Raw genomic sequence first — 23563 nt, 5'->3', positions numbered from 1 at the left:
GCTACAGGCCAGATTGTCGAGTGTGTGGAATTAGGGATCGCGAGATGTAGATGCGATCCAGTCGGCTAGAGGAGTGCGCAGTGTAGTACGTAAAGCCCAAAAGATCACCGTGAACATGTCTCCACGTGTCGACAAATTGTAGCCGCGTGACGACTGTTTCCAGAGCTGCGCATGGTGAGTGACGCGGCAATTGATCCTGAGGTCGCTGGGTGCAGTTGAAGTCGCCACCCATGACCCAGTCATCGTGTGGTCCCATAAAAAGGGGTGTGACTTCATTCGCGAAGAAGGCATTGCGTTCACGACGGTAGCTGGAGCCCGACGGCGCATAAATGTTGATGATGCGTACACCAAAGAGAGTAAGGGCCATACCTCTGCCGCTGGGGAGGTATAGGACATCTTCGGCAGGAAGACCTTCGCGTAAGATGATGGCAACACCACTACCGGTGTCCGAAGCTGGAGAAAGATGCACCGTGAAGCCATGTGGTGGTGAAAAATCGGCGACATGCACTTCCTGAAAAAGCGCAATATCTATGTCCGCATCATAAATCATATCGCGGAGCAGCGCTAGTTTGTGGGGCGCACGAATGGTTGCGAGGTTAATCGTTGCGACACGATAATGCTGGTGTTGGAGTCCCACAGGCACAGGTGGGGCTTCTTCTTCAGGAGCGAGAGGTCGTCGATCTTGCCGGTCCGCTGAAGAGGCTGCTATTGTGGAGAGTTTGCGTGCGCGGGCGCAACCGACGGGGGTGCCCCATCATCAGCAGCGTCCACCCCAGTCCCTTCGATCTCCACGTCGTCTGCCCAGGAGACTGATACTGCGGTAGGGCATCGGCTGTGCACGTCATCCACGTGGAGAGGAGACGTAGTTTTCGTCTCATCGGATAGGCTCTCTTCAACGTCGACCTGTGGGGCCGACGGCGTCAGTAAGGAGGGTGTTCGTTGCCAGTGGTCGCCTGTGGCGGGTCTTTCGCATCAGACTTTTGGTCATCAAAGAGCGGTTTGTCGTCCATCTTCGGGTCTGCATCCCTGGTATCCATCCGTAGAATGGATTCATCAGGGGGTGTACGGCCACGTTTCTTTCTCTTTCGTGTCGACCCTTGTTTTCGAACAGGTCGTTCAGAGTCCGATTGCGGGTGGCTTTCGTCTGACTCCAGACCAGTCTGAAGGAAAGCAGAAGTAGGTACCACTCCCGGATCAACGTCCATCTCAGTAGCATTTTCAGTCACAGTGCTGCGATGATTCGGCAGGTTAGGATCTGGCGTCTGGGGCACCTCATAAGGAATCTCAGGAGCGGTTGCATCTACCTGATCAGACGACGTCATCGGAGCAGGAAGACTCTGTGTAGACGTGCTACCTTCCTGGGCAACCTTGGCGTATGTGACAGGGATCTGAGTCATCACCGCTGGGGACGCTTCCTCGTCGACCGGCGTCTGGATCAGGCGGCGTCGCATGCAGGCGGATCTGACGTGGCCTTCTTGTCCACAACCCGCACATGTTCGGGGTTGGCCGTCGTACATGACAATGGCTCGCACCCCGCCAATGGTCAGGTATGATGGAATATGTTTTTTCAGTTCAATTTTGACCTGACGCACACCATTAAGGACATGGTAGGTCGTGAAGGTTTGCCATTTTTCGTCTACGTAACCGATGACGTTACCGCATGGTTGTAACGCAGAGACAACTTCGTCCTTCGGCACTTCAAAAGGTAGTTCAAACACTCTAATCGTGCGTTGACCGTACTCTGCGAGTTCAAGTGTTACAGCTCCGACGTGACCATCAGAGTATTTGAACTTAAGTCCATTGGCATGGCGGCGAATAACATCTGCACACACCTCGGTGTTTGTCATTTTAATATGAACGACATTACTCGTGATCGAAAAATGGATTCCGATAACGTGGTAAGGATCTAAACGAACTTCTTCACGTATGAACGTTTCAACTTCATGTGCACGAGGTCACGCATGTTCAGCTGGGAAGGAAACTTTAAGGGTCGCACGGCGGTAAGCGCTCGACATGTTGTTCACGGTGGACGGACGCAAGCCTTAAGCTACGACGCGGAAGTAAACAACGTCTGCAGCGGAGCACTGGCCGGCGCGCGGAGCCGTCCGCACGCTGCCACGGCTGAGAGCCGACTGACCCCTAGACCACGTGTAGAAACTACCGAAATAGCCTACAGCTATAATAATCTAGTGTGATTCCGACAGACGTGCTATATTAAAACAGTGAAAGCTTTGCTCTCGCCCATACCGTCGGCGGTACTGTCTGTCGCAGTCTGGTAGTCTATCACACCAATCGCGGGAATTTATCATTAAATTATCCCGTGACGTTATTATGCGCTGGCATTTTTTTTTTCGAAATATGCTATGATGCTACAGATTTATACGCAGTGCACGTATTCTACCTCATGAAACTACACTCTAAATCTACATTAACGGAACGAGACTGCTTCTGTGGTTCTATAAAGTTATTCCCAGGTGGAGCGTAGTGTTTGGTTGGAGGAGACATCTTGCATTATAGCGACGCCTACGGTTATGCTATACGATAAGACAGTTAGGGTTGACCGTTTAACGTGAGTGACATCCAATTATAGAGTAAAATTTATATAAATTATTATGTATGTCAAATTGCAAGTCCACGAACGGGCACCATCGTTGGTAAAGTGATCATACACGTGACGGAACATATCCGGCTGGAGACCACTAAAGAATGGGTCCTGTGTTAGTTCCCTGTACAAGGTTGATTAGGTATGTACTTGATGATCTGTATCAGCCGGGCGGTGTAGCCGAGCGGTTCTAGGCGCTACAGTCTGGAACCGCGCGACCGCTCCGGTCGCAGGCTCGAATCCTGCTCGGGCGTGGATGTGTGTGATGTCCTTAGGTTAGTTAGGTTTAAGTAGTTCTAAGTTCTAGGGGACTGATGACCTGAGAAGTTAAGTCCCATAGTGCTCAGAGCCATTTGAACCATCTGTATCATCCTTTTCAACTACTCTGTTATGGAATATAATTAAATCTCTTCGGCAGTTATTCGTAATTCCATACTGCTGTTACTGCTGTAATCAAATTATGTCTTCTCTGTTTTTCGTGTATTACGACGTCGATATCTTCGTTTATTGCAAATCGTCAGTGTGAAGCTGTTACACTGCAATGTCGAGGTACCATACCCCGTAATATTTACAGCAATTTTGTTTAAGCTTTGCTTATTGGAAGTTCTAACGTGGACGATGTGGTTGAGGGATTGATATTAAGCGTATATTCCAACTGGGGCAGCATATGATCTGGTAGGATCTCTATTGTCATTTCCGGTTATGATGCACTAATTTGTTGCAGAACACAACCACTCACATACCCACCTCCATATGTCTATTCGATATAGAAAATAACATCACTTTAATACGTGTGTGGCATTTTTGTGGAATTTGTTTAGGATTCGAGGCAATGGCAGGTAGCCATACAAAGTCTTGCGTTAGGCATTAAGCTTATTATGATACCTCTTTGTATATGCAAGGCGCAAGAAATCGGATTTTCGCCGCGATTTAGCTTATTTTACAATAAACACATAGTTAATTATACAGATACTTTAGATGCGGCAATACTTAATTTGTGCATGAAAAGTATGAGAGATCTAGCAATATATTGTGGTAGTCGCTTTTTCTGAGATATCGATTCTGATATTGTCTTCGGAAATGCCACATCTCTCACTGTTACCGTCTTTGCTCACGTGTTTTCAAACATGTACACGTTCTTCTGTTGCCTACGTAAAATATTTGGTAATAGATAACACCTTATTCTTTCCTAATAAGACTACTATGTTATGTGTGTGTGTTTTTGGGGTGGTGTAGTTGGTTACTGGCTTGTGTTCCTGCGAACCATTGTTTGTGGAAATGCAACTGCACAATTCGAATACTCACTTTATGTATTTCACTATGTGAACAGCGCTGCTGACATACTTTTTATAATACTATGAGCAATAACAGCGGACGAATACAGTCTATAAAGCTTTTACGGAGTCTATTGAATACAAACTGCTATTATTTACATTGCTTTTGGTAGGTCTGTGTCATCTGTAACAACTGCAATTATTGGCAATGAATAGCTTCGTTTATAATGTTCCTAGCTTTTTTTTTGTCCTTCATTGTATTTCAATTCCCCATCGGGGCGGGCTGGCAGCAGCATATGCGCTGCTCTTCAGCCAAAAGACATAGAACAAACAATAGAAGACATTTAACAATAACAAAGGAGAAAACATGGTGAGCATAGATACAGAAAAGGGGGAAATTCATGGAAGACAATAGACAATAAAGGAGTGACTGTAAAATGGAGATAAAAACCGTAAAAAAGTAGCACACACAAAAAAAACACACACTGGGACAATTAAAAAAAACAAGGTGCAGTATGACCGGGGCATAAAAGTATCGATGGATGGCGTAGCACATAACGAACACTGACAGTAACACTAAGTACACGGCCAGCACACAATTAAAATCACACCTCTCAATGCACAGGAGAAACAGCACTAAACACAACACTGACGTGCCACACGGACGATGATCAAAATGGAGGATCTGCCAGGCACAAGGAGATGAGGGAGAAGGGAAGAAGAGAGGGAGGGGAAGAGAGGGGGGAGATTGGCGGGGGGCGCGCCAGAGAGGGCCGGGTAGGGAGGGAGGTGGGACGGAAATAGGCAACAGTTGGATGCAGTGGCTCGGGGGGGGGGGGAGGAAAATCCGCTCTAGGGAGAAGGAGGGGAGAGGAAGAAAGGGGGCCCCGTGGAGGGGGGGGGGAACAAGGCCAGGTTATGGTTGGAAGGAAGCGGGGTATATGTCATGGCGAAGTTCATCATCCGGGAAGGGGAGGTGCTGGAAATTGCCCTGATGAAGGAGATGGAGGGTGTGGAGGTGGGGAGAGGGAGGGCCACAGCGATAAAGGCGCGACGACGGGTGGGGGGTGGAGAGGAAGGAGGAAACCAGGGAGTGGGGGGGATCAAGCCTGCAGACAACGTAAAGGATGTGGAGATGTTGGAGGAACAGGAGGAGGTGGGGGAAGGGGATGAGTTCATACAGGAGCCGTGTGGGGTAAGGAAGGCAGATATGGAAGGCATGGCATTCAAGGATTTGGAGGGCCTTGTAAAAGTGGGTGGGTGCAGAGATCCAGACAACACTCTCATAACAGAGGATAGGACGGATGAAGGATTTGTAGGTGTGGAGGATGATGGAAGGATGCAATCCCCATGTCTGGCCAGACAGGAGTTTCAGGAGGCAGAGGCAGGAATGGGCTTTCTGCTGAATGGTCTGGAGGTGAGGGGTCCAGGTGAGGTGACGGTCGAGGGTGAGCCCAAGGTATCTCAGGGTGGGGATGAGTTGGATGGGACGACCATAAAGGGTGAGGGAGAAATCACGGATACGGAAGGAGCGGGTGGTGCGGCCTATGATGATTGCCTGGGTTTTGGAGGGGTTGTGACAGTGGAACCACTGGTTACACCTAGTGGTGAACTGGTTAAGGTAGGTTTGGAGGGTGCGTTGGGACCACTGAAGTGTGGGATAGAGAGCCAGGAAGGCAGTGTCATCAGCATACTGGAGAAGGTGGACAGTTGGGGGTGTCTTGGGCATATCAGCCGTATACAAGAGATAAAGGAGAGAGGAGAGGACCCCTGGGGGACGCCAGCAGTGGGATAAAAGATACGTGAGTTGGTGTTGTGGAGGGTGACATAGGAAGGATGGAGCGTGAGGAAGGAAGCGACCAGATGGACAAAATTGATAGGCAGGGCGTAGGTTTGAAGTTGAAAGAGGAGACCGGGTTGCCACACACGGTCATAGGCATTTTGGAGGTCGAGGGAAACAAAAATGGCGGAGCGACAGCAGTTGAGCTGGAGGGAGAGAAGGTGAACGAGGTTAAGTGGAGAAGGAGGGTCGAAAACCACACTGGGTAAGGGGGAGGAGGTGGTATTGATTAAGGTGCTGATGGATATGGTGGGAGAGGATGGATTCGAAGACCTTACTGAAGAGGGAGGTGAGGCAGATGGGACGATGGGAAGAGGTGCAGCAGAAGGGGGTTTGTTGGGTTTGAGGAATAAGAGGTCAGGGTAGAAGCCGGTAGAGAGGATGACGTTATAGAGATGGTCAAGGGCATCAGGAAAGAATAAGGGCTTTCTCTAAGGTGGCACAGTCGTGACCAGGGGCTGTGTTGCGTTTGGATCGGAGGATAAGTATAATGTCTTGTGCTGTGATTGGAGTGTTGATGTCAGAGGGGGACAACTACCCCAAGTACTGGAGACTAGGAACAAGTGGAGCGACCGAGGTATCGGCGCGTTCCATGACGGTGGGGAAAAGAGAATAATCAAAGTGGGGATCATCTGGGATGGAGAAGACCTTGGAAAGGTGGGAAGCGAAGTGATTGGCCTTACTGCGGTCGTCTGAAAGGGGGCGGTCGTTATGGAGAAGGGGGTAGTGAGGTGCAGAATGGGAACCAGTATTCAAATGGTTCAAATGGCTCTGAGCACTATGGGACTCAACTGCTGAGGTCATTAGTCCCCTAGAACTTAGAACTAGTTAAACCTAACTAACCTAAGGACATCACAAACATCCATGCCCGAGGCAGGACTCGAACCTGCGACCGTAGCGGCCTTGCGGTTCCAGACTGCAGCGCCTTTAACCGCACGGCCACTTCGGCCGGCTGGGAACCAGTAAGGCGATGGAAGATGGACCAGTACTAGGAGGAGTTGATAGGGAGGGTGGCGTTGAGTCATGTGTGGGTCTGGCGCCAGTCTCGGCGTTTCGTTGCTGTAACAAGGTTCCACACGTGTCGCTGTATTTGCCGGTGGCGTTGGAATGTATCCCTGTGACGAGTGTGCAGGAAGGAGCGATAGAGGCGACGGGATTCACGGAGGAGGACAGCCCACGGAGGGAGAGTGAAACGGTGGGGGTGCAAAATCTGCGGAAGTGCAGCGGCGGTGGGCCACCTGCCCCCACACCCAGCACGCGGCTGGATGACATGATTCCTGGAATGACTTTGGAGGTAAGTAAGTACGGTTGCTGATGTCAGCAGAATATGACATACGCATTGGTAGCAGCTATAATATGACTCCACTGAAAAAGAAAGTGCTACTGCTGATTTCAGCACTTTTCTGCACCTAACATACACTGCCACACTACTAATGACTTGGTTGTGTACTGATATTTGTACTCTGCCAAATATCACGCCTACAGCTTTCAAGTCCGGTAATGTGGTAAACCATTCTATTACATGTCGTTTTCAGCTATCGGATACTTGCTATTTTTACTTGTACTTATATAGTGTTAATTCTTATCTACTTTATAATGTATCAGGCCAACAACAGACAGCCCAAGAAAGTGACTAAATCAAAACATAAATAGTTAACTGGTTAAACACTGTAGGTGCCATTTTTATTCTGTGTTTAGTCTGATTTTATTCTGTTGACTATAATAACTGACAAAAATAATGTCGTATGACCCACGAGCATGGTGCAAGTGTTGTTCTTGCGCGAACGGCACCTGGTGCACCCAGACAGTCACCCATCCAAATACTGACCAGGCCTAATATTGCTTAACATTGTTGATAAGGCAGGAGCCGGTGTTCCTAAAGCGACAACGCCATTGGCCTCGGCAGACTGCAGTAAATGGTTACTTTCTAACTGAGGACCTTTTTTTCAAAACTCGCTTTATGCCATAAAGAAACGTTTAAAATAGTTTTTTTTTTTACCTTGACACATACTGTTCGGCTAGCTCTACAGGCCTGTGCAGTCGGCTTAAGCAAAACTTGCTTTATTCTGCACTTATAGCACAGAGAATACAGCCCGTTTTTGCAAAACTCGCCTCGTGCATATGTTGGGGTCTTTCCAAAACTCGCTATATGCTACTTTTTTGCCAAAGATGTTATAGGTAGTGCTGCGTCTTCTCATAATTTGTTTGCTGTGCCATAGATGTCAGGCCAAGTACCTTTCCGACTGTGTAATAGCACTCCTGGAGAAATTGTTGTGCTTGGCGGTAGATGGCAGGGCATATTACTATCCGTGCCAACTAGGGTGACAGCTGGCGCAGATGCTGATGGGAACCCCAGTCAGCCGCTGCCGCACGCGTGTACGTACTTTGCACAGGCAGTATTTCTCCGTTTGTTGACGATAGCTGTTATGTGTTTTGGTTACCAGTTACCGCCGTTTCGTGGAAGTTGCGTGTAGACGACTAGACTCGTGTTTATAGTGACGATGGAAAGTGATGGTGAATATAATACTCCTGTGAGTGTAACCCTTGGTGGGCGGAAAAGAAGAGGAACAAAGCAGACTAACATCTCCAGAGCAAAATCATCACGATGTTTAGAGCAAAATACTGCGCCTGATATTGACTGCCGGCACGCTGAAAGGAGTGAGTGAAGCAACAGTGGAGGGAAAGACTGTCATGCAGGCAAACTCAGTTACGCGGACTTAACATTTCAATAATCTGTTATATTCTGCAGGAGACAAGAGCAAGCAAGATGCATTCCTTCTGTCATACATGGACATATCAGTACCAGGTAGGTATGTTGTGGATCCCACTGAATCAGTGTCTATCAATTATAAAATAAAACTTCGAGATAGGTCCCAAGTACCAGTTTGTGCTGCTACATTTCAAAAAATAACAGGTGTATCGCAGGATCGCTTAGCCCGGATTGCTTGGCACTATCAAGAACATGGGAGTGCATTACCAGAACGAAGAGATGGCTCAAGAGAAACTCAAGCCGACGTAGTTATGACCCAACAAGTGAAGGAGCACATTTTGAAATATAAGTGTAGAGAGTGTCATTATAGCAGAGGGAAACTGAGTAGATTTGCACCCAACATTAAATTTAAATATAATGTGGGAAAGTTTTTGCAAAGAACAAAGAGAAGCATGCAATAAAATCTGTTCTGTGTCAAAATTTTAAGACTGTGTTCTATAAGAATTTTAATCTCAGCTTCGGTAATCCTCACAGTGACACCTTTCCAACATGCAAGGAGCTTGAACTGAAAATAAAGGTCGCAGAAACCAAACAATTTCAGGAAGTATGTAAAATTAACTTGCATTTCCATAAGGCTCGTGCAAAGATATTCCACAGTAGCATGAACAAGTACTCTGAAGACATTGTAAAAGTGGCCTTTGACATGCAACAAAATCAACCTCTGCCAAAGCTCTCTATTGGAGAAGTGTTTTACACACGACAGGTATGGTTCTATAACCTGACTGTGGTGACACATGAACCAAAACAAGATAATGACAACGTATTTCAGTATACTTGGTGTGAAACAGAAGCTGGAAGAGGTGCAAATGAAATCGCTTCTGCACTACAATACTTCCTCTTAAATTATTTAGAAGTGAGAACTAGAAATATTGGTAAGAGGAGAGTGACACTTGAGCTTTTCTCAGACTCGTGCACCAGCCAGAACAAGAATTCTATAATTCTCTGTATGCTGGCACATTTTATGGAACACACTAAAGTGTTCTCTCAACTTACCCACAATTTCCCTATTTGTGGACATAGTTTCATGCCACCAGATCGTGTATTTGGTAGAGTTGAGAAGGAATATTGGAAGAAAGAAGAGATTATATCACCTAACGAATACAGGAGTATTCTAGCAAAGTTTGGAAAGGTGCTTGTGTGGGGGAAAAGACTGGTTTTCTTACGACGTCAAGTAGATTTCTAAGGAAATATTGAAGTCTACTGTGCCTTTCAAAATGATGGATGTATGAGCAATAACATACAGACAACCAGTGGTAATATTCAATGTGCTGTTAAAAGTACTCGTTTCTCTGGATCAGAAGTATGTCGCGATGTATTGAAGAAGAACATTCCTTCGTTCAAAGCCATGAAACGTGATGTGATTATTCCCAAGAAAAACTATATGAGTGCAGAAAAGAAGAAGGATGTAATGAAGCTAATGCGTTTCTTTACTGTTCCTAAGGATGCTGCAAGTTTCTACGACGACATAAAATTTGCAAGTGGTGAGGAGCATGAAGGTCATGACAGCTCACAGAGAATTTATGAGGACCAAGAGTCCCCTGAATTTGTTTAGAAAAGAAAACCAAATATTACTCCAAAACTTTAATGTTTGAAACTGCCATTTAATATTTAGATAGCACTGATCTAGTTTCAGCATAAAGCGAGTTTTGAAAAAAAATAACTGTTTTTCTACTCACAGTGGTTGTTAAGCTATCTACAATTTTATGTATCTGCAAATACTGTCCTAAAACATGTTCAAAACTGTACAAACTTTGCTAATAGTAAACAATTTTTCCTTGGAAACTTGCTTGTTAAATAAATTCGATTCCTGTAAAATTCAACTTTTTGCATAAAGCGAGTTTTGGAAAAACGGCCCTCAATTTGTATTCTAATGATGTGTTTCTGATATGTATGCTACATTCCCGAATAGACATAGTACTGGGAAAATAAAAATGAAAATGAAATGAAAAACAGGCGATGCAAGGTTGTCTTTACTTTGGTTATTGTACAGCAAAATTAATTTTTAGTTTCAAAAGGCTTCTCATCTCATTTCTTAGTCCCTTTGAATCTAAGCCCACAACATTTGGCGTTGTGCTGATCCACCAACACTTTTTTTTTGCAGTTTATTTAAAATAGAGAGGAAACAAGGATCGTGTGGAGAACCGCGTGATGCTGGTGATGCGTGCCTCTGCTTTGGGTCCGGCAGCGGCCCGCTGGGAAGACAAAGCACCGTGATTTCCCCGGGGCCGCCCTCTGCCCTGGTCACGCCACGGCGCTGCCGCCCCCTCAGGGGATACGCCACCACACCGCACACAGCACTCGTTTCTTGCTCTCTGTCTCTAAAAATGCATTTCGGTTCCTACTTTTCTAAGGGCTGTGTTTTGTGTTTAGACAGGTTTTAATACGAGTATGTCTCCACAGCATTCTACTCTGTGCTAACCTTTTCAACTCTAAACAGGTTGTATAAAAAATATGTGTCACAAGCTTCCGAAATTTCTCCTCACGTCAAAGCATTACAAAAAGTACTTATGAATATGGGTCTGACAATCCTTCGTTTGAAAGTATGAAAGGAATTTCCTGAAATGACTCGTGGCTGCGAAATTTACAACAATTATGTATGTTTACTCGACTTTCCTGTTTACAATTGGTCGTGACATTTGTTTTCTTTTCTCTGATTGTCGTTTGTTCTGCCTCATAGCAACTTCCATCACGTCGCATCACAACTATGTATTCAGTGTCTGAAACGACAGATGTGCACTACACTCAGGGATAGTAGGTGGGAATGTGGACACAGCACGTCATCGTCAGTGAAAGTGGAAACTGCCAGGCAAACGTCTGCACGGAGCATCATTTAATAATTACGCACAGTTGGTTTAGGATTCATGTAAGATGTTTGTATAAAGAGGCCTGGAAAGTTTCAGATTCATCACGTAACAGCAACACACAGATATCGAAATAGATTTTAAACTGGAGATGAGAACTGAATGAATTGAAAGAAGTGTACATGGACAGGGAAGAGTTAAGGAGGCTGCGACGTCCGGCTTATTACGACAATGTACAGGAGATTGAACGTCAGGACTTGTAAGTGGGCATCCAGGGCTGCCGTTAAATGACAGACAGGAAATTAGGTAAAATAAGCAAATACACTACTGGCCATTAAAATTGCTACACCACAAAGATGACGTGCTACAGACGCGAAATTTAACCGACAGGAAGAAGATGCTGTGATATGCAAATGATTAGCTTTTCAGAGCATTCACACAAGGTTCGCACCGGTGGCGACACCTGCAACGTGTTGACATGAGGGAAGTTTCCAACCGATTTCTCATACACAAACACCAGTTGACCGGTGTCGCCTGGTGAAACGTTGTTGTGATGCCTCGTGTAAGGAGGAGAAATGCGTACCATCACGTTTCTGACTTTGATAAAGGTCGGATTGTAGCCCGTCGCGATTGCGGTTTATCGGATCGCGACATTGCTGCGCGACATTGCTGCTCGCGTTGGGCGAGATCCAATGACTGTTAGCAGAATATGGAATCGGTGGGTTCAGGAGGGTAATACGGAACGCCGTGCTGGATATCAACAGCCTCGTATCACTAGCAGTCGAGATGACAGGCATCTTATCCGCATGGCTGTAATGGATCGTGCAGCCACGTCTCGATCCCTGAGTCAACAGATGGGGACGTTTGCTAGACAACAACAATCTGCACGAACAGTTCGACGACGTCTGCAGCAACATGGACTATCAGCTCGGAGACGATGGCTGCGGTTACCCTTGATGCTGCATCACAGACAGGAGCGCCTGTGATGGTGTACTCAACGACGAACCTAGGTGCACGAATAGCAAAACGTCATTTTTTCGGATGAATCCAGGTTCTGTTTACAGCATCATGATGGTCGCATCCGTGTTTGGCGACATCGCGGTGAACGCACATTGGAAGCGTGTATTCGTCATCACCATATTGGCGTATTACTCGGCGTGATGGTATGGGGTGCCATTGGTTACACGTCTCGGTCACCTCTTGATCGCATTGACGGCACTTTGTACAGTGGACGTTACATTTCAAATGTGTTATGACCCGTGGCTCTATCCTTCATTCGATCCCTGCGAAACCCTACATTTCAGCAGGATAATGCACGACCGCATGTTGCAGGTCCTAACGAGCCTTTGTGGATACAGGAAATGTTCGACTGCTGCCCTGGCCAGCACATTTTCCAGATCTGTCACCAACAGAAAACGTTTGGTCAATGGTGGCCGAGCAACTGGCTCGTCACAATACGCCAGTCACTACCCTTGATGAACTGTGGTATAGTGTTGAAGCTGCATGGGCAGCTGCACCTGTACACGCCATCCAAGCTCTGTTTGACTCAATGCTCATGCGTATGAGGGCCGTTATTACGGCCAGATTTGGTTGTTCTGGGTACTGATTTCTCAGACTCTATGCACTCAAATTGCGTGAAAATGTAATCACATGTCAGTTCTAGTATAATATATTTGTCCAATGAACACCTGTTTATCATCTGAATTTCTTCTTGTTGTAGCAATTTTAATGGCCAGTAGTGTATATTTCAGTGTGCGGTATACAAGGGCGCTCCTAACGTCGGAAGTAACCAGCTTTAGGCCAGTCTAGGAGGTCGAACAACTAATCGAAGTGGGCAGCGGAAGGGGAGCCGCTTCTTGTTTTAACTGATGACGGTAACGGGAGACTCTGCCTCCTAAGAAAGACGTCTGTTCTGCTCGAGGTCTGGTTGACTAGAGAGAGAAGCAAGTGTGTTCCGCAGTGCAGAATCCTCCAGTACCCACACACGTGACCTGTATCCCACGTACGCTATTGGCTAAAACCGATGGCGTGAATTCGCCAGCAGTTACAGCAGAGGGCTTAGGGCGTCTCTTGTCAGCAGCTTTAACTGGACAGAACTGCCTCGGTTCTGAAAGGCAAGCAACTTATGTCACGTAGGCACAGCGGAAGTTGCTATCGGAGAAAACTTGTGAAGTAACTAGGTTTAGGCCAGTCTAGGAGGTCGAACAACTAACTGAAGTGGGCAACGGAAGGGGAGGCGCTTTGAAATAAAAATTTTTAAACCAGTTCCCTACAATATTCCCTGAATGGCTGACACCCTGTACAGAACCAGAGGCTATTGAGAATTTCAGAAGGAGCATAACGCACTGATTGGGTGAAACAGGAGAAAGGAATAAAATATAAGATGAATGGTTAGCTTTCAAAACTGAAATAATGAAGGCAGTAGGTCAAATAGGTAAAAATACAGCGCATAGATAGGAATCGTTGGATGTTGTGGGAGGTATTAAATTTAACTGGCGAAAGAAATAATATGAACATGCAGGAAATAAAGCATTTCAAAAATGGTTCAAATGGCTCAGAGCACTATGGGACTTAACATCTATGGTCATCAGTCCCCTAGAACTTAGAACTACTTAAACCTAACTAACCTAAGGACATCACACAACACCCAGTCATCACAAGGCAGAGTAAGACTTAAAAAAAAAAAAAAAAAAAAAAAAAAAAAAAAAAAAAAAAAAAAAAAAAAACCATCAAATATGAGATTGACAGAATGTGCAAAAATGCCTAACCAGACAAGGCTGCAGAAGCAGGCATAACTAGTGAAAAATTGATGCTGCCTGTGGCAAAATTAAAGATAGAGGAGCACATGTATAAATATTGAGATATGGTAAGCACATACTCAGCAAAAAAGGAAGGCTGAACGGTGGAAACAATATATACAGAGGCTATACAAGTGAAACGTACTTGAAAGCAATATCATAGAAAGGTATGAGGTAGTAGATGAATGGACAGTATGATACTACAAGACGAATTTGACAGAGCACTGAATGACCTAAGTCGTAACGAAACTCTTGGAACAGACAAAATTTCCTTAGAATTAGTGAGATTCTTTGAAGAGCTAGTTGTGACAGTATTACTCCATTTGGTGTGCAAGGTACCTGCGACAAACAAAATGCCCTCCCGCTTCAAGAATAACGTAATAATTCCGATTCCAAAAAATTCAGGTATTGACGGATGCTAATACTATCGAAATATCGGTGTAATAGATCGTGGTTGCAAAATACTGACACGAATTATTCACATATTAGTAGAAGCTAATCTCTAGGAAATCAGTTTGCGTTCCAGGAAAATGTTAAGAGCATACAAAGTGATACTGACCATATGACTTATATTGGAAGGTATGATGAAGAAAGACAAACCTTCGTTTATAGCATCTGTAGATTTACAGAAAGTGTTTGATGTTGACTGAAACACACACTCTAAAATTATGAAGGTAGCAGCGATAAAATACAGGGAGCAAAATATTATCTCCAACTAATGCAGAAACCAGACTGCATTTATACGATTCGAAGGGCGTGAAAAGGAAGCAGTATTGAGAAGGGAGTGAGGTATGATTCTAATCTATTCTCAGTGTTATTTAATCTCTACACTGAGCAAGTAGTCAAGGAACCCACAGAGAAATATGAAAAGGAGAGTAAAGGTCAGGCGGGAAAAAATAAAAACCTGAGGTTTGTCGATATAATTCAGTCAGAGACAACAAAGGTCTTGAAAGAAAAGCTAAGCGAAAAGGATTATGTCCCGAAAAGAAGTTAGGAGATGAACATCAACAAAATTAAAACATCGTCGTAGGAGTGTAGTCGAATTAAATCAGGTGATTCTGAGGGAATTAAGTTAGGAAATCAGACAATAGAAACAGTTGGTGAGATTTGTTAATGAGAACAAAATAACAGCTAATGGCTAAAGTGGAAGGGGCATAGAATATGGACTGGCAACAGCAAGAAAAGCATTTATGAAAATGAGGAATTTGTTAACATCCAATATAAATGTAAGTCTTAGGATGCCTTCTCTGAAGCTATTCCCGGCCAGAGTGGCCGAACGGTTCTAGGCGTTACAGTCTGGAACCGCGCGACCGCTACGGTCGCAGGTTCGGATCCTGCCTCGGGCATGGATGTTTGTGATGTTCTTAGGTTAGTTAGGTTTACGTAGTTCTAAGTTCTAGGGACTGATGACCTCAGAAGTTAAGCCCCATAGTGCTCAGAGCCATTTGAACCATTTCTGAAGCTATTTTCTGGTGTGTAGCCCAGCACTTAAGATAAACTTTGTCAGTAAGCAGTTCAGACGAGAAATAATGTGCTACGGAAAAATGCTGAAGATTACATGGCCAAGTGGAGTACCTAACGAGGAGGTAGTGACTCAAATTGGAGAAAAAGAAATTTAGGTATAACTTGGGTAAAAGAACAGATCAATTGATAGGATACATCCTGACTCATGAAGGAAAAGTTAGTTTAGTACTGTAGGGCATTACGGATGGTAAGAATTTTAGAAGGGGACGAAGCAATGAATACAGTAAGTACGTTCAAATAGATGTAGGTTGTAGTAGCTGTTTGGAGGTGAAGAACGTTGGACAAGATAGAGTAGCCTAGAGTGCTTCATCAATCCAGATTCTGGACTGGAGACCACAACATTTATTATATATTTTATAAAAGACATTCATGAACTGAAACCAACAGTCGATTTTACATTAAACTGAAACTAAGATATGAATGGCAGGGTCAGAACTTCTTATAAATGTTAAAACAAGATACGAATTCTAGTATTATCTCAGTTGAAATACTAATGTATCAAAGCTAACTACAAACATGCGGTGTTCACTACCATTCTGTAAGGTGATTTATCAAAACCAACTCAGAAACATATGTACACTGCAACACAATCAATAAGATTAAATATACAATTTTGTTAAAAAACTACCAACTTTTTGTATGGATATACACTCCATGAAAAAATTATGCCATTACCTATTTTCCACTGCATGCTACTAAATTAAGAGGTGGTGAAACAAAGTACCCATTAAAGTGTGTAATGCTAACATTTTAAGTAAATGATTTAATGTACTAACATTTACGAATAATACTGCCTGACAAAAAGGGAAGCACCCAGACAAGAAGGAAGAAAAGAAGTGAAACCATATGAGTTGAGAGGCTATGTGATGTTATGACAATGATTACAATACCGGATCAAATTTACAAAGAACTTGGCAGAATGCGCTTATTTATCAGTATGAGGTTTCACCCACGCTAACCTTAGTTTATGCACTGATTCAATTGGGAAGGTGTCGTGAAACCAAGCCATTGTATCCTCTCCTGAGGCAAGATAGCCCACAACTGTTATAAGTGGTCCTTGATATCCCACATATAGGAACTTTGATGGAGTTGACTTCCGAACTGGTCTAACACATATTCTATAGGGGCAGATCTACGGATCGTCACGGAGGCAGTTCATTCATAGAGATACGTGCCTTGTATGGACGAGCATTGTCCTGTTGAAAAATGGACCACGATACTGTCGCATGAAAGACAGCACATGATGAAGCAGGATGTCCGTGGCTTACCGCTGTGCTGTTGTAGGTCCTCAATCACTACCAGCCATGATGTATAGTCACACCAGATGGCCTCCACTTCATGAAGCCAGGGGTAACACTGCTGTGCCTCTCCAAAACACTTGAAGAATAGTACCTCTCTCTATGTCGCCACCATACTACCGACGATAGTCATCCAAGGTTATGCAGAACCACGATTCATGCCTGAACATAATACGAAGCCATTCGCCAGTAGTACATGGTTTCCAGTAACGACACCTCTCCACGTGCAGGGCCGGTAAATGCCTAGGCAAGCTGCTCCCAGTCTCTGATCCACGGTGCGGGACGACCCAAAATGTTGCAGAGTGTCCATTACTTGTTTTCGGATGCCACACGCTGTTGTGAAGGAGTTAGAATGTGTTTTGTGCACAATACAGCGATCCTCCCTGTGGTGATCAGACATGGTGGACTCGAACCTTGACGACGAATATGCCTACCCTCACGTTCCCATCCAGTACAACATAGGGCCACTGTCACACTGGAATGTTCCACAAATCTGGATGTTGCACGATTCGACCAGCTGACCAAATACAGACTCGCAGCGAGACCCCTTTCAAATTCTGTCAAGTGCTGGGAAGCTGAGTGCCATTCTGGTAAGAGGGCTCTTACTGTGAAGTTCTTTATAAATTTGACTATTTCGTTATTATTGAAGCAGCATCACATACCCTCTCAACCTGTGAAGTTTCATTTCTTTTCCTCCTGCCCTTCTGGGCACTTCCCCTAAGATTTCCTCGAGTTGCGTATCTCTGTCGCTGTCGATCGAAAGCAGTCTGACAGACGGCGACTGTTCGACGTCCTATTTTTTTTTCTTTTATTGATTTTTGATTCCCCCCGAAGGGGGCGGGATGGCAGCAGCTTAGTACGCCGCTCTTCAGCCTACAGAATTTTTAAAACACAAGAAGAAGATAATAAACAATAAAAACAGGCGATAAAACGGTGTCTTAAATTGTAAAATGGCGGAAAATTGTGGAAAGTTAAAACATAAAAGGGTTGGCGATGGCTAATAAAATACACAGGAAGCAGACAGGTAAAATAGTAGACAGACGATTAAAAAAACACGGCGACAGCCTGGTTTCTGTTCACAAGAGATATAAAAATCACACCCAGCGACAGTATGATTTCTGTTTGCAACACTTTGGAAAAGACGCACAACAGTTAACAGTCACTGGAAACACTGAACTAAAAAGTTGGTATGGAGATGACACACCACAGTCAAGGGTAGATGGGGGGGGGGGGGGGGGACCTGGACAGATGAGGGGGAAAAAAGGGGGAGGACAGGAAAAACGAAGTGGGGAGGGAGAACCGACAGATGGAGAGGGCTCATAAGGGGGGGGGGGGAAGCAGTGCAGATGTGAGAGTGAGTAGGGAAAGGCAGAGGAGGGGAATGCAAAAGGACTCGGGGGTGAGAAGGGAGGCAGAAAGAGGGTAGGTGGGGAAAAACAGGATGGAAGGGGGGGGGGATCCCGAGAAAAGGACAGAGGAAGGGAGAGGAAGGTGAAGATCAGAGGCGCCAGGAAGGGTAAATGGAGGGAGAGAGGGCGTCATCTGGGAGGGGAAGTCGACGGAAGCCACCTTGGGAAAAGAGATGAAGGCTGTAGAGATGGAGGGTAGGGGGGGGGGGACACAACGGTGAAGGCACGGCAGAGGGTAGGGGTTGGAGAGGAGAGGAGCAACCACGAGATGAGGGGGATCAAGGCAGCGTGAGGTGTAGAGTACATGGATATGTTCAAGGAATAGGAGCAGATGGGGGAAATGAATCAGGTCGTAGAGGATCCGTGTGGGAGACGAGAGGCGAATATGGAGGGCGCAGCGGAGTGCATGGCGCTCGAGGATCCGGACGGACTTATAGAATTTGGGGGTGGGGCGGACATCCAGGGGGGACTGGCATAACAGAGGATAGGACAGATTAAGGATTTGTAGGTGTGGAGGATGGTAGAGGGGTTCAACCCCCATGTCCGGCCAGAGAGGAGTTTGAGGAGTCAGAGGCGGTTGTGGGCTTTGGATTGGATAAAGCGGAGATGAGGGACCCAGGTGAGGTGATGGTCAATGTTGGGGCCAAGGTAGGTGAGGGTGGGGGAGAAGCGGACAGGACGGGAGCAGACGGTAAGGGAGTCGACGTCCTAAAAAGCACTCAGATATTATATAGCAGAAATAATAGGAGCAGAATGAGAGGGGAATGACCTGCGCTCAGTCTCCTGCAGGATGCGGCCCATCTCGATGAAGTAGGGCATGGCGTAGCTGACGACGGGCTCCTGGTCGTCGATGTCGGTCTCGAGGAAGGCGTTGAGGTACTCGAGCCAGTTGAGCTGCGGCACCTCGGCCTGCAGCTCGGCCAGCGTCAGCTTGCGGTAGATGGCGCTCGTGTCGTGCCGGTCCGCCTCCGGCAGCGACGCCTGCGCACAACGGACACACACCAACCCACTCAGCCGTAAACGAGGCACTATCCCGTATGGTCCACCCAACTACAGATTTACCTCAAGAATTCGTCCCTTCATCGTCGCCTTATCTCGTACAGACAGCTTGTGTTCCTACCCAAACCCCTCTTGTATAGGTAATTAACACGCTAACGACACACTTATCGTTATTGTCCATTCAACTCTCTGTTCATATCAATAACCCCTTCAACAACATCCTAATAATGTCACAAAAAACCACAAAATCTCCAATTGTACAATTGGACTTGATCAGACGTTAATTTGGAACCCCCATGTACTGACCGTCAAAAAGAAAACTCGTAACAGACTAAAACTGCTACTGGCCGAACGTGGGAATTAAATCTCACGACCATTATAAATATCTACAACACCCTCATCCATCCCGTCCCGAACCATGCGTATTACACGCACTCTATTCGCTTTCCATATCCGATCGCGCTCCCCTGTACCAGGTAATAAAGTTCCCACAACATCTTTACACTCGGAATACCTTCGGCAGTCTTTTGTCGAATTCCTTGACCACACTGTCTCCCGGCGTCATTAAGAACGTCGTCCTCTCTGTCGCCACATCCAACCTTCTCCATACACTCCACATACTTTTTCAGGGTAATTTTAACAGCCTTTATCGCCCAGATCAATAAATAAATTTGAGATCTAGCCGTGTTGTCAAATATAGCCTGCCCCATCTCTTCATTTTCGCAAAGAAGGCTCCAATCCACTCTTTCCAGTAAGACTGTAGTGATAGGACCTACATACACCGTCTTGACCCTTCCCAACATTTATCCCACATACTTTTTATGTAAATCTTTCTGTTCATCTGAAACTAAATCCCTGACATAGCAAGTCACTAGGAACGAACCTATTACATCATAATCTCTACAGGACTGAAAAACATTCACATAACAAGAATGTCACCAAGCTTCAACCATTTCTTTTCTTCTAAGAAAAGTTGTTTTAAGTATTTATATTTGTTTTTATTCAAACATTGAAATGCATCAACTAGCCGTTATCCAGCCTTCCTCCTAGCGAGGGAATGTAAATTTCAAATAAATAAAAAAAGACAAAAATTCTGCTTCTATCTCCGTTTTAGTTGTTTTTCAATCTTGAATGTTAAAATTGATACGTAGATTTACTGTAACAGTTACTAGTCACAGGTTATTGTTACTTTCCTTAAATTTAATTTATACTGAGTGAAGGAAAACTCCACCGAAAAACTTTCAGAGGTTGTTCAAGGATGCCTTCCGATTATTTCGGTATAAAGGGTTCACTGTCTCCGGCGGAGCGTTACAGAGTGATAATGTGATTATGGTTTACTCGGTTTGTTATCGCTATCACACTTGTTTCTGTGAAAATACATTCACAACAGTGAAGAAGCCTGTAAAGTGCAATAAACAAAACGTACAACACAAAACAGCATAATGGGAACAAAGAGTACTGTGATGTGGTTGCCGCCTCGGGGATAGTCCAGCACAGTGTCGTTGTGTTGCTCTCTCATTGTATTCAGTTGACCCACACACGAGCTGCATATCGGCTAAATCCTCATCAGTAAACCTATCCGTAGTACTGCGATATATCACTGTTAATGCACAACTAACACGGCCGAGAAACAAAACCCTACACTGAACGGAGCAGTACTGAATGCAGACTTGAGGGCAACGAGGTAAGTAGCGCTTTATTGTTCTCAACCAACACTAGGCACCGTGAGCAAAAGGAAACAAGACACACACCGAATACCATCGATATTTGCATTGTTGTGCACTATTTTCAAAGCAATGAGGATAAAAAGTTAATTGGAACAAAATGCAATAACTCTGTAATGAGTCGCCGGCGACCGAAGGTCCCTTGCAATAAAATACTCAGAAAGTATCCCTGAATAACCTCTGACAGCTTGGCGGTGGAGTTCTGGTTCACCCTGTAGATTTTTTGAGCCATAAACCTCACCCTCACGTTATGGAATCGGTGGGTTGAGGAGGGTAATACGGAACGCCGTGCTGGATCCCAACGGCCTCGTATCACTAGTAGTCGAGATGACAGGCATCTTATCCGCATGGCTGTAACGGATCGTGCAGCCACGTCTCGATCCCTGAGTCAACAGATGGAGACGTTTGCAAGACAACAACCATCTGCACGAACAGTTCGACTACGTTTGCAGCAGCATGGACTATCAGCTCGGAGACCATGGCTGCGGTTACCCTTGACGCTACATCACAGACAGGAGCGCCTGCGATGGTGTACTCAACGATGAACCTGGGTGCACGAATGGCAAAACGTCATTGTTTCGGACGAATCCAGGTTCTGTTTACAGCATCATGATGGTCGCATCCGTGTTCGGCGACATCGCGGTGAACGCACATTGGAAGCGTGTATTCGTCATCGCCACACTGGCGTATCACCTGGCGTGACGGTATGGGGTGCCATTGGTTACACGTCTCGGCCACCTCTTGTTCGCATTGACGGCACTTTGAACAGTGGGCGTTATATTTCATATGTGTTACGACCCGTGGCTCTACCCTTCATTCGAAACCCTACATTTCAGCAGGATAATGCACGACCGCATGTTGCAGGTCCTGTACGGGCCTTTCTGGATACAGAAAATGTTCGACTGCTGCCGTGGCCAGCACATTCTCCAGATCCCTTACCAATTGAAAACGTCTGGTCAATGGTGGCCGAGCAACTGGCCGTCACAATACGCCAGTCACCACTCTTGATGAACTGTGGTATCGTGTTGAAGCTGCATGGGCAGCTGTACCTGTACACGCCATCCAAGCTCTGTTTGACTCAATGCCCAGGCCTATCAAGACCGTTATTACGGCCAGAGATGGTTGTTCTGGGCACTGATTTCTCAGGATTTATGCACCCAAATTGCTGAAATCACATGTCAGTTCTAGTATAATATATTTGTCCAATGAATACCCGTTTATTACCTGCTTTTCATCTTGGTGTAGCAGTTTTAATGGCCAGTAGGGTATTATCGTGTACTTTCAGCCTTGTAAGTCTGCACCATCCTTTTTGATACGCCCTGTATACCCTGCCGCAATCCGATGGAAAAGTTTGTGTTTAACGAAAGCCTGGAGAACGTTACCTGCCATCATAATTATGTTGTGGCAGCTCTGAAGTACGTGTGAGGTAGTGTTACAGTATGGTTTCTTTCGTTGTTAAAGTGTGGTTCCGTTATTGCGCTTAAGAAAAAACTACAGAAGTGTTTGAACTTATTTTACAGCACTGTGAACTACGTACAGTAGAGGAATAGTTTGGGGATGATGTCTATCTGCATTAGCATGACTTTGCATCCCGTCCTAAAACAGTATATATGAGGCTATAGTTTGTGGATAATAACGTTCCCGGCATGGACTAGCCTACGCAGAGTCCCGGCCTAAACCGAATGGACTATATTTGGGATGAAATAGAACGTCGAATTCTCTACAGACTACAGCGTCCAACATCACTTCTCTGGTTTCGGCTCTTGGGGATCATTGAACTGGCATTCCTCTACAGACATTTACACACTTCACCGAAAGTATACGCAGCAGAGTTCAAGCTGTCACAATGGCGAACGGTATACGCGCTCCGTTCACTGATATCTACCCGGCTATTTTTGAATAGATAGTATATAAGCCGTGTTCAGAAAAACGAGCAGCGTCGTAGGGAGAACACGAACACAGACGGATCTCAGAGCGACCAGACATGGCACTGAACGTTACGCTTCAGACACGTGCGTTCCAAAAGTCTGATCTTTAAGGTGGGCATTTCATGCCGATTGGCTAGGGTAGGTTTGTGAACCAGCCATTTCCTGAGGCAGCTAAAACTGTTTACTATCTGTTGCCGTAGTGAAGCAACTTCTACCATCCAGTATGGTGCATTGACAATAACGATGTAAACCTCTGCATCTGATCTGAAAATGAATCTGAAATGACCTGAAACTAGTTGTAAAGTAAAATTTCACTCAGTAACTTGTTTCAGCTTTGATGTAGCTATAAATAAAATAATACTCAGCCACAGTGCTAAAAAAATCCATGAGGTGTAAGTTTAGTTCAGTGAGAAAATTTCATTAAGCGACTCGTTCCGCTTTGATGCAAATAAAAATCAGACAATACTCAGCCACGGTGTTAAAAACATCAATGATAAATACGTTTAGCTCAGTGAGAAGGGTGGCTGTAGAAAATTCGCTATACCACAGCTAACAATTTCGAGGTGAGAGGCCGTCGTCGATGAACAAAAATATTT

The 23563-nt window shown here is 45.3% G+C and overlaps 1 protein-coding gene across 1 annotated transcript in view; it reads right to left on the bottom strand.

Moving 5' to 3' along the window:
- Positions 1-23563, bottom strand: part of LOC126253174 (neprilysin-1-like) — a 615357-nt gene that overhangs the window by 84002 nt on the left and 507792 nt on the right. The window contains exon 7 of the mRNA XM_049954333.1: positions 19086-19297. Coding sequence (XP_049810290.1) covers positions 19086-19297 — 212 coding nt within the window. The remainder of the gene's footprint in view (positions 1-19085; positions 19298-23563) is intronic.

This window comes from Schistocerca nitens, chromosome 4 (assembly GCF_023898315.1).
Source record: "Schistocerca nitens isolate TAMUIC-IGC-003100 chromosome 4, iqSchNite1.1, whole genome shotgun sequence".
Classification (NCBI taxonomy): Eukaryota; Metazoa; Arthropoda; class Insecta; order Orthoptera; family Acrididae; genus Schistocerca; species Schistocerca nitens.
Note: the sequence above shows the minus strand (reverse complement) of the source record. Positions and strands in the feature narration are given on the sequence as shown.